This window comes from Tachysurus vachellii, chromosome 24 (genome assembly GCF_030014155.1).
Source record: "Tachysurus vachellii isolate PV-2020 chromosome 24, HZAU_Pvac_v1, whole genome shotgun sequence".
In the NCBI taxonomy this organism is placed as follows: Eukaryota; Metazoa; Chordata; class Actinopteri; order Siluriformes; family Bagridae; genus Tachysurus; species Tachysurus vachellii.
The window spans coordinates 16933134-16945633 of record NC_083483.1 but is presented as its reverse complement, the minus strand read 5'-3'; the positions used below and the strand labels follow the sequence as shown (position 1 = coordinate 16945633).

The 12500-nt window shown below is 45.7% G+C and overlaps 1 protein-coding gene across 2 annotated transcripts in view; it reads left to right on the top strand.

Annotated features, from left to right (window-relative positions):
- Positions 1-12500, top strand: part of lpar2b (lysophosphatidic acid receptor 2b) — an 18878-nt gene that overhangs the window by 1323 nt on the left and 5055 nt on the right. The window contains exons 2-4 of one of the 2 annotated variants that reach the window (XM_060860170.1): positions 7848-8376; positions 8461-8875; positions 11005-11261. In XM_060860170.1, coding sequence (XP_060716153.1) covers positions 8029-8376; positions 8461-8875; positions 11005-11261 — 1020 coding nt within the window. In that variant the 5' untranslated portion in view covers positions 7848-8028. Of the gene's footprint in view, positions 1-7847; positions 8377-8460; positions 8876-11004 lie in introns of both variants that reach the window. The other variant, XM_060860171.1, reaches the window with a different exon arrangement.

The following is a 12500-nucleotide window of genomic DNA, read 5'->3' as shown; positions in this document are numbered from 1 at the left end:
ATATGTGAGAGGTTCTTTAGAGTGCCAGGAAGATCTCAGGGTGCCGATTGATCACTCACACACACACACACACACACAGACCCACCCACACACACCACACGCACATTGCAAAAGTCTTGTGAAATGTGGTGTGCGCACCCACACGTTCTCTTCTTTGCACACGCAATGTGTTATGAGTGGGACTGACAGACAGACAGATAGAGAGGGACCGACGGATGGAGAGAGACAGGCCAACAGAGGGAGAGACGGCCCGACAGACAGACTGACGGACAGAGAGAGAGGGACAGACAGGGAGGGACCGACGGACGGAGAGAGACAGGCCAACAGAGGGAGAGACGGCCCGACAGACAGACTGACGGACAGATAGAGAGGGACAGACAGGGACAGACCGACAGACGGAGAGGGACCGACGGACAGAGAGAGACAGGCCAACAGAGGGAGAGAGACAGACAGATCTCTCTGTTCCTCTCCACATTGTCAGTGTCCCTCTCTCTCTCTCTCTCTCTCTCTCTCTCTCTCTTTTCTCTGTTCCACTTTTCAGAGTGTCATGGTCTGTCTTCTCTCCTTCTCCCTCTCAATCTCCCTCTCGCTGTCTCTTTCTCTCTCTCTCTCTCTCTCTCTCGCTCTCTCTCTCTCTCTCTCTCTCTCTCTCTCTCTGTTCCACTTTTCACTGACATTGTTGCTGTATTCTCTCTCTCTCTCTCTCTCTCTCTCTCTCTCTCTCTCTCTCTCTCTCTCTTTCTCTCTCTCTCTTTCTTTCTCTCTCTCTCTCTCTCTCTCTCTCTCTCTCTCTCTCTCTCTCTCTCTCTCTCTCTCTCTCTCTCTCTCTCTCTCTCTCTCTCTCTCTCTCTCTCTCTCTGTTCCACTTTTCACTGACATTGTTGCTGTATTCTCTCTCTCTCTCTTTCTTTCTCTCTCTCTCTCTCTCTCTCTCTCTCTCTCTCTCTCTCTCTCTCTCTCTCTCTCTCTCTCTCTCTCTCTCTCTCTCTCTGTTCCACTTTTCACTGACATTGTTGCTGTATTCTCTCTCTCTCTCTCTCTCTCTCTCTCTCTCTCTCTCTTTCTCTCTCTCTCTCTCTCTCTCTCTCTCTCTGCATGTGTGGTAGAGGAGCGAGTGGTGTGTAGAGCGAGTGAGAGTGATGGGCTTGTTGCCAATTTTTTCAGCACTACAATTTCTTTTTTCCGTTTAAACATCTCAGAATAATTATGTGTCTTGTGTAAGCGTGTGTGTGCATTTGTGTGAGTAATTAACTGTGTGTGTGTGTGTGTGTGTGTGTGTGTGTGAGAGCACAGAGAAGTATGTCGACTCCGGATAAGAAGTTATGTGAAGGTTTGTCTCTCTGGCACGGTGTGAGAGTGGTGTGTGTCGAGTGTTGAATGTGTCAGTGCTCAGTAACATGGTGAGACATTAGAACATTGTCTCTGCCTCTGAGAGTGGTGTGTGTCGAGTGTTGAATGTATCAGTGCTCAGTAACATGGTGAGACATTAGAACATTGTCTCTGCCTCTGAGAGTGGTGTGTGTCGAGTGTTGAATGTATCAGTGCTCAGTAACATGGTGAGACATTAGAACATTGTCTCTGCCTCTCACATGAACAGTGCGATGGTGATTTTTGTGAATGATGTTAATAAAGTAACTAAACTGGTTCAGAAAGGCGTCGTGATTAATAAGGAGCTCAGACTGGTTTCTGCTCTCAGTTCTCCAACAAAAAAGGTTATTCTGTCTAATGTCCCTCCTTTTATATCAGATGAAGCTCTTGGTAAAGAGTTGACTCAGTACGAGCGAATGGTCACCCCTTTTAGAAAATCCCCCTTGGCTGTAAGGGTCCACTGGTCAAACACCTGGCGTCTTTTAGAAGAGCGTTTTTTTATGGTTCTTACAGAAGGTGTAGAAGAACTAAATGTTGTTATTAAATTCAGTGTTGATGGGTTCGACTGCAGTATCTTTGTTTCTTCTGATGCTGACATTAAATGTTTTAAATGTGGCAAAATAGGGCATCTTGTTAGGGCCTGCAATGAGAGACAGAGTGACCCAAAGTGTTTCTGAGTGACCAGGGCAAGATGTAGCTGAGCCTGCTGGGGTCGTTCCCCCTCCGGCTACAGTTCGGCCAGCCGCTGAAGGCCCTGGTGAGTGAACCAGATCCGAAGGAGAGTGAACCCAAGCCCAGCCTGCAGCCCAGAAAATCAATGGAGCTACAGCCACCCCGAGAAGCCCTGCTCATCTGAACTGGTCCTGGAAAGGCTGTGAGGTGGAACCAAACCTGGAAAAGGCCAGCTCGGCCAAACCGGACCAGGGAAGGACCTGCACAGCACACGAGAGCTCAGTGGGTTCTGGTGCAGTGCTGGAGCTGCCTGTGCTGGCAGAGGCAGGCACACAGGTGCAGGACCGTCGCCCAGAATCACCAGTCACTACACCAGTATGGGGGAGATGTGGAGATGTTTAAAGAACTGACTAAGAGGAAGTAACAAAAAGGGAGAAGAAAGGTAGAAGGAAGAGTCAGACAGCAAAAGACTGTACGACAGATTCTGTGTCCACCTTTGGCTCACAAGAAGAACAGTTAAGTGTTGAGTACAGGGCATATTGGGGCATATGGTAGCTTAGTGGTTAAGGTGTTGGGCTACCAATCGGAAGGTTGTGAGTTCGATCCCAGGTCCACCAAGCTGCCACTGTTGGGCCCCTGAGCAAGGCCCTTAACCCTCACTTGCTCAGCATAATGTAAGTTGCTCTGGATAAGGGCGTCTGTCAAATGCTGTAAATGTACGTAAACAGTTCATCTACGATGTTAAACATTATAGAAGAAAAGGAGCTTTTATTGACGTGGAAGTCTTTCAGTTAAAGAAATTGATAAAAGTAAATCTGGAAACTTTGATGCTGACCTATAGAATGTGATGTGTGTGTTATGTTTGAGAGGTTTTTCCCCTCTGTTTATTTTATCTACATTTTATAATTAGTGTAATTTACATTGTGAGTTTGAGTATTAACGCTCTGGAGTCGATGAACCCGTACACGCGTTTTGTGCCATAATCTCCTGTTAAGGCCGAAATGATGTTTCGATCGTACAGACGAGCAACACACCAATCTGTAAAGGGTCTACTTTTATTTGTATACACACATCATAACAACAAAACACTGTGCTTTTGTAGAATAAAGAGAATAAACAGTTCGTTCTCTGCCATCTCGGTCTCGGTCATCGCTCTTCACACACACATAAATAAAACAACCCAAATCTCAGCGAATACTTGCGTCAAATACAAGATAAATAGATGCATAGAAAGCTTGAAATGTCTTAAATAAACAAATTCAAGTCAAAAACAAATAATCTATTTTTATGTAATCTGCCTAATCATCGCCTAATTATAGCTAATGTGTTCCCGCCTCCCTCTGAGCGCGCTGTTCATATGCTAATGACCTGAAGTGATTCAGGTGATTCAGGTGATCAGGTGATCAGGTACACGCCCCCGAGACACACGAATGACTCAGTACATGACACAGTACCTGTGTGCTTGGAAATGACTTGGAAATGCCAGGCATGTGATGTTCACTTCTGGGTACGATGTGACAGAGTAGGTTAGTGAGCTTCTACAAACCTTACACACTTTTTTATCTTGCACTCTTCCTGTTGACACTTTTTTGCCCTGATTGTGTCTTCTGTGTTATTACTAACTTCTAAAGTGATTTTGTGTGATAGTTAAATATTCTAAATAAACTACAAACAAAAAATATACACATTTATTTTGTCCTCACGTTCTTTCTTGTAACTCCTCTCTGTCACACACTGAGAGCACATAAGAGAGCTACATTTTATAAACTTTTAAAGCAGAAACATATTGATGTGCTACAGGAAACCCACAGTGACGTCAGTAACGCTGCTGATTGGGTGAAGCAGTGGGGTGGGTGGGTGATTTTAAGTCACTACACAACACTAAGTGGTGGAGTCGCCTTGCTGTTTACTCACAATTTTATTCCTTGTTCTTAGTGATATGGAGAACCTCTAATAAGACAGAGACAGTACACGTGGACCCACACCATAGAGAACACGCTCTCCCTGGCAAGATCGGATAGTTTTTATGGTTTTAAACATCAGCTGACCTTTTTTTAAGTGTTTTATTGTTCCAGTAGGCGTCTCTGATCACAGTATGGTACAGTACACCATTAGTAAAGCCTAGGAGTGTCTACTGGGATTTAACACTGCACTTTTAGAAGACACTAATTTTAGTGTCTTTTATTTATTTATTTATCAGAGAAGGCAACGTTTAGCTCATTACAGCATGTGACTAAAATAAAAAGGTTTTGTCAACAGTGCACTCTCAACATCACAAGAGATCTCTGAAAGCTCTGGAGATAGGAATAGTGGAACTGTTATAGCGGAATTGGACAGGACGCTGGGGGAGCTTCACGAAGCTCTCCAAGGCTTGGAGAATGGATGGGTGCCAGGAACAGATGGACGTTCTAAGGTACCGTGTGATCGTTGGTCAGCTCCCAGTGATCTGCAGGAGGGTCGTCCTGACCCTACTTCCAAAAAAGGGAGATCTGACACACCTCAAGAACTGGCGTCTGGTGTCACTACTGTACACTGACTGCAAGCTGCTCTCAAGAGCATTAGCCTCGAGACTGATTACGGTAATAGAGCAGCTCATTCACCAGGACCACACACACCGTGTGCCTGATAGGTCTATATTCAATATATTTGTATATCTACAGGATATTGGGCTTAAATACTGGTCTGAGCTTGAATATTTGTGGAAGGTGCTGGAAACCTTCAGGTTTCATAGCCAAGGTGTTCATTCATTCATTCATCTTCTACCGCTTATCCGAACTACCTCGGGTCACGGGGAGCCTGTGTCTATCTCAGGTGTCATCGGGCATCAAGGCAGGATACACCCTGGACGGAGTGCCAAACCATCGCAGGGCACACACACACTCTCATTCACACACACACACACTCTCATTCACTCACACTATCACACACTACGGACAATTTTCCAGAGATGCCAATCAACCTACCATGCATGTCTTTGGACCGGGGGAGGAAACCGGAGTACCCGGAGGAAACCCCCGAGGCACGGGGAGAACATGCAAACTCCACACACACAAGGTGGAGGCGGGAATCGAACCCCCAACCCTGGAGGTGTGAGGCGAATGTGCTAACCACTAAGACACCGTGTCCCCTCAGCCAAGGTGTTGTACAGTGAAATTAAGAGTCTACTGAAGGTTAACGAAGCTTACTGAAGCTTATGTGCCACTTTTAGAGTGTACGGAGCTGTACAACAGGGCTGTTCTTTGTCAAGAATGTCGTACTCTATTGAACCTTTGTTATGTAAACTGAGATCTCATCTTTCTGGTTTTAACATTCCACACAGCAAGGCTTCATTATGTTTCTGAGCATATGCAGATGACCTGGGTGTAATAGCAGGCTCACAGACAGATGGGAACGTTTTAAGGGAACCTTTTATCTGAACATTTACATGGGCAACCTACATGTTCAGGAGGTTTAGTTTGGGAATAAGGTGGTTTTAAGTACTTGGGGGTCTACCTCGGTAACAATGACTTTTTAAGTACTCTATAGCACGTGAAGGGCAGACTGAGCAGGTGGAAGCGGCTGGTCCCAAGGATGTCCTACAGGGGACTAACACTGGTCATCAACAACTTTGCCGCGTCGTCCCTCTGGCACAAGCTGGCATTCATGGGTCTGCCGCCAAACCTGCTAGCAAGCATCCAGGCGGATTTCTTCTGGGATGGATTTCTCTGAGATTACGCAGAGCATCCTCCATGTTCCCATAGAAGTAGGGGGTCAGGGGCTGGTCCAGTTATCCAGCAGAACTGCAGTTTGAACCTCCAGTTTGTACAGAGTCTCCTCAACGGACCCAGACTTAGTATGGAGAGCAGCAGCCAGTGGAATACTACACTCGGTCAGAGGACTGGGGCTGGACAGAACATCGTTTTTAATGGACACAAGAACGCTGGACGTTACTGGATTACCAGACTTTTACCGTGGAATGGTAAAATTTGGGACTTTTTAAAAAACAAAACAAGGGCTCTAGAAATCTACACTGGCTGCTGGAGGAACCTCTGGTGTACAGCGGACGTCTAGACATCTCCAGTGTGACCGTCCCTGACTGTCCAGGACTCTCATCTCCTCAGGGATCGTAACACTACAGGAGCTAGTGAACGTCACGGGAACAGACCTGTCACGGGCAGAGGACCTGGCAGTGTGTGTTGGACTGCGGTATCTGTGTATCGTTAATCAGCTCTTGCACTGCTGGTGGTCCTTCCTTACATCTGAGGAGCGTGTTCAGCTGATGGACTATCAGTTTACAGAGACTGGTCCTTCAGAAGAGTGAACCTTTCCCCAGCTGATCATCGCTCCTGACATCGACGGGTGTGAAGGTCCCCTTCACAGTGTTGGGGAAGCTGCTCTACAGAGCCAGTGTTAAGGTTTTAAATAAGACTAAACTGAGTGTGAGGGTCGACACCCCATGGAGTCGTGTACTTTAGTTTTAATGCTGATATTAACCCAGAGTGGAGACACTGTACTAACTACAACAGCTGCGAGCTCCAGTGGAGGATTTTACACTGTGTTCTCTCTGTGAACTCTTTTATCTCCATATTAAACCCTATTAAACTCTGTCTCTCTCTCTCTCTCTCTCTCTCTCTCTGTCTCTCTCTCTCTGTGTCTCTCTCTGTCTCTCTCTCTCTGTGTCTCTCTCTCTCTCTCTCTCTCTCGATCTGTCTCTCTCTCTGTCTCTCTCTCTGTCTCTCTCTATGTCTCTCTCTCTCTCTCTCTCTCTCTCTCTCTCTCTCTCTGTCTCTCTCTCTCTGTGTCTCTCTCTGTCTCTCTCTCTCTGTGTCTCTCTCTCTGTCTCTCTCTCTGTCTCTCTCTCTGTCTCTCTCTATGTCTCTGTCTCTCTCTCTCTCTCTCTCTGTCTCTCTCTATGTCTCTATGTCTCTCTCTCTCTCTCGCTGTCTCTCTCTCTGTCTCTCTCTCTCTCTGTCTCTCTCTCTCGCTGTGTCTCTCTCTGTCTCTCTCTCTCTCTCTCTCTCTCTCTCTCTCTCTCTCTCTCTCTGTGTGTCTCTCTCTCTCTCTCTCTCTGTCTCTTGCTGTCTCTCTCTGTCTCTTGCTGTCTCTCTCTGTCTCTCTCTCTGTCTCTTGCTGTCTCTCTCTCTCTCTCGCTGTGTCTCTCTCTGTCTCTCTCTCTCTCTCTCTCTCTCTCTCTGTGTGTGTCTCTGTCTCTCTCTCTCTGTCTCTTGCTGTCTCTCTCTCTCTCTCTCTCTCTCTCTCTCTCTGTCTCTCTCTCTCTCTCTCTCTGTCTCTCTCTCTCTCTCTCTCTCTGTCTCTCTCTCTCTCTCTCTCTCTCTCTGTCTCTCTCTCTCTCTCTCTCTCTGTCTCTCTCTCTCTCTCTCTCTCTCTCTCTGTCTCTCTCTCTCTCTCTCTCTCTCTCTGTCTCTCTCTCTCTCTCTCTCTCTGTCTCTCTCTCTCTCTCTCTCTCTCTCTCTCTCTCTCTCTCTCTCTCTCTCTCTCTCTCTCTCTCTGTGTCTCTGTCTCTCTCTCTCTCTCTCTGTGTCTCTGTCTCTCTCTCTCTCTCTCTCTCTCTCTCTCTCTCTCTCTCTCTCTCTCTCTCTCTCTCTCTCTCTCTCTCTCTATGTCTCTCTCTCTCTATGTCTCTCTCGCCCCCCAAATAAAATCAGTGATATTTGTTTGGTTGTGCAACATGATGATAAACCGTGTGTGTGTGTGTGTGTGTGTGTGTGTGTGTGTGTGTGTGTAATGATTTTATAGTCAGTTATTTAACTCTCTAGATGTTGCTATAAAAATGTCTTGTTTTTGATATTTGTACTTTTTCTCATCAGGCTTTTTTTGGTTTGGTCAGAGCAGAACGGTGTGAGCTGAAGCCCCATGCCTCTTAACACCCCATTACCCACCATCCCTTTCTCCTGACTGGTGTGCCAATCAAAACCCCACAACACTTTTGATCTCACCACCTTCTCTTCCTCCCTGATTCCTGCCTCATCCCATCCTCTGATCTCCAACATGGCTGCTGTCACCGCAGCAGCAGGAGCCTCTTCCATAACGTGTCCTAACAATTATTCAGTTGAGTTTTTCTACAACAACTCTGGGAAAGTTATCTCTGTAGCGTGGCGAGCACAGGACTATGCCGTGGTGATTCTGGGACTGATTGTGTGCAGCCTCGTTATCATAATGAACATCCTGGTTATGGTAGCTATCTTTATAAACCGACGCTTCCATTACCCTATCTACTACCTGCTGGGGAACCTGGCGGCCGCCGACCTGTTTGCCGGGATCGCCTACATGCACCTGATGTTCCACACTGGGCCCTGGACTAAAAACCTGGATGTGTACCACTGGTTCATCAGACAGGTACACACACACAACCTGCCATACATCACACAGATGATTGTGATATGAAAATGTAACTGGTCTAATGTTCACTTCATCCTGCAGGGTCTGATCGATACGAGTCTGACTGCATCGGTCATTAACCTGATGGCCATCGCCCTAGAGAGACATCAGACCATCTTCACCATGCAGCTCCACAGTAACATGACCAACTTTCGGGTCATCCTACTGATTGTGGGCATCTGGACGGTCGCTGTGATCATGGGTCTGATCCCCAGCATGGGCTGGAACTGCCTGTGCAACATAGATAACTGCTCCAAGATGGCGCCCATGTACAGCCGCAGCTACCTGGTGTTCTGGGCCGTGCTGAACCTGCTGTCCTTCAGCGTCATGGTGCTGGTCTATACCCGCATCTTCATCTACGTCCGGCACAAGAGCCAGCGTATGAGTCAGCATACAGTGCAGTCCAAACACAAAGAGACCGTGGAGAACCTGATGAGGACCGTCTTCGTCATTCTGGGTAACGTACACACACACAGGCACTTACACTCCATACCGTGAAGGTCTACAGTCTGAGAAATAAAGGTTCTTGGAGTATCATTAGGAACACGTCATTGTAGGACTCTTTAAACAACAATCTCTTCTCAAAAAGTTGGCACTTCTAAAAACGGGTCATTTATTTGTTTACTTTTGATGTTTTCTATCTAAGCCTCTTCATCATAATCCCTTCATCAAAGCGTGAACACTATTAGCCCAGAGGAGCCTGATGACCCTCTTAAAGGGCTCTCAGTAAGTCATAAAAATAAAACCTTGCTCCCTAACAGTCCATATCTTAGTCTGGTCTAAATCTCTGACCAATCAAAGGCTCTGTTATACCTCAGAACAACTGAGAACTTGAATTGTAGTTTTCTTTAAAACACCCTTTTATTCTCCTCCTCCCCTTCCTCCTCCCCCTCCCCCTCCTCCACTGCGCTGTGTGTTCTGTTTACACTCCTGTATTACAAAGATAGCTTCAGGAAGACCTTTCAGCAGCACGTTCACCTGGAATGTGTTTAAAATCATGTTACACACACACACACACACACACACACACACCACACAATTAGCGGAGGGCTGAGCAGCACTGGGCTTGTCCTGACTCGCTTATCCACCCTTTCACCTTTTCGTCATTTCATTCCTACACACACACATATATATACACACACATACACACACACACACACTCACCACAGACACACTCACACTCTTTCCTCTGTGTGTGTGCACATTTTTCCCTCAGTCATGATCACACAGATGCATGTCTACACATGCTGCCTGAAATTCTTGTACATTTCCACATTCAGTATTTTTCAGGTCTCATTAATCTGTGTTTATGTTCCATATGAATATGACAATACACTAAAGTTTACACCGAGGGATTCGTCTCTTTGTGTTTAAAGTCTTTAATGGATGAAAGAAGAACCAAACAGGTTCAGAGCACAAGCTCTTTTACACGGGACGGAAAGTTCTGTATGTAATTTAAATTTTAATACTTACATATTTATTTGTATATTTGTTGTTGTTTTTTTCACTTCAGATGAGTGTTTGTGTTTACAGACAGATACGTCTCCCACAACAGCTACTTGTAGTTCACCATTAGCTTGTCATGCTGCTAGCCATGCTAACTCACAAAATACATGTTCACGCTGAAGTGTAAACTGGTTTCAGACCAGACTGAGGGCCTTTTTACACCTGGTCACTTCATGTGTTGTCTCTGATCTGATATCTATCTGATTCGTTAAAACTGTTCCATTTACATTAGGCCACATAAACGCGTCTCGGCGAATCAGATATCGATCCGATCTTTCTACTATATATTTGACCTCATTTCCGGTGTAATTGAAACAGAACACACTTTGGTGTGTGCGGTTGCTACAAAAAACAGTGTTTACTGTTTGCTGCATTTTCACTGGCAGCAGCAGCGCGTTTTAAGACCCGACGAGACGCCTGTGTGAAAGATCACCTGAGTGACGTACTTCTGTTTGGGAGGAGTTTAGCGCTGACGTATGTGGCTTGAACAACCACATTCATTTACACCTGTCCAGTTTCATCTGAAACACGTCCCAGACCACCTCCTGAAGGGGTTTGTACTGTCGGATTTATATCTGTCTCTGAAACGTTTCTGAGGGCATTTAGACCTGGTCTTTTTACCATCGGGTAGATATCAGATCACAGAACACACATGAAGTGACCAGGTGTAAAAAGGCCCTGAGAGAGCACATGTGCTGAGTAACTGGGCCATTAGGCTGAAATCCAGGAGTCAGTGGATCTTAGCTACGTTGGAAACCAGTCATGTGCCTCTGTGTTCATGAAAAGCTTCAACATGAACGCCTGAATTTCAGCACTTTAGACACAACAACGCATCTTATAAATGAATGTCCAGGTCAGGGGTTTGTGTTAGTGTTTGGTGCTAAGTGTGGAGCGTTATCTTGGTCTTTAGATAGATTAGTATTAAAGAGAAGCTAAATCAGCTCTGGTTGTCTGAATTTGTGCCACTTACCCTGAAGAACCTGACACAGGCACATGGTTAGAGAACTGCTTACTGTGATGGAAGTAAAAACAAAGTTATTGTAGTGTCTAATCCACTGCTTTGTGTTGTCTGTATCTCAGGGTGCTTTGTGGTGTGCTGGACTCCAGGTCTGGTGCTGCTGCTGCTGGATGGTGTGAAATGTAACTGTGGTGTGCTCAAAGTGGAGAAGTTCTTCTTGGTCCTGGCCGAGTTAAATTCCATGATGAACCCCATCATCTACTCGTACCGTGACCAGGACATGCGGCGCACGTTTAAGCGCATCCTCAGCTGTCTATGTCTCCGGCGCGGACAGTCAGGCCAGCATCCTGACGTCCGCTTCAACACGCTCAACCAAGAGGTACTGACCGACTCCAACGGATCCGAAATCACGCACCAGCACGAGCTCAGAACCAACTCAAGACGCTGAAGGGCTTTAACCACGTAATAGTGTGATAGCTTTATCACAAACACAACAGCGGCAGCTTTAAAACACAAAGCAGCTTTATTATAAGAACGTTAAATGTAGGCGGGATTTAGCGAGTTTAACGTCACCTCACCTGGATAACAAGCAGTCCATACAACCTTTATTGTTTTTAAATTTAATATCGGCCTTTAAAGCTTTCTATAGAACATCCTGATGGCACTTAAAGAAAAACTGCATTAAAAGAAAACACACCTTCACTTCAGAAATGCTAATGACTTCAGGTTGTGTGTGTGTTTTTTTTTTTTTAAATAGCCGTTTCATTGTCAAAAGTCCAACATAATGCTAAACCGGTCATAGGTCCTTAAAGTAAAGAAAGCTTGCATCACCCTTACGGTCACAAACCGTGACGGGATTTAGCCGCGTTAGAGGTTTTTATATTTTTACAAGCACTGTAGCAGCACGTTGACCTCAAACTGACAATCATAAGGAAACCCAACATGTGTAACAAACCCATTAAGATTCAGACGAGACTGAAATGTTTTAACTGGTTGAAACTTAGACAGAAAATTCTACTTAGTTTGTTAATCGTCTGTAGTCTAGAAGCTGGAAACAAAACGGACGACCACACCGACATTTAACACGACAGTTGTGGTGCCATGAGGTCACGTTAGGTTAAGATTAACTACACCAAGGGTGACTAATCTTACCCACAAAGGCCCGGTGTGGGTGCAGGTTTTTATACAAACCAAGCAGAAGCCACACCTGATTCCACCTGTGTCATCAGTTGTTCTTGGCGTTTAGTATAGACTCTGGTGTGGCTTCTGATTGGTCGGAATGAGAACCTGCACCACACCGATTGGACACCGCTGAACTACATCATGCTCTAGCAGCTTAACCACAGACACACTGATGCTACGTCTAAAACAAACGGCACCCCGAGAGGCTAAAATCCTGCAGCAGAATAAACACACAACTTCCTCTGGGAAAGTGCAGAGGAAAGATTCCTTAAAACTAGGAGTGAGTCTAGATTTCCCTTTAAGTGTTTGTTTGTCCTCAGACGCACAACGTCACCTCTTTATCTACTCTGAGGACAATGTCGTGTGTTTGTGTGTCTCAGCAGTTTAATTTTTTCCCCTCGTGATAATATAAAGATCGTCATTCTGTCTCACCTAC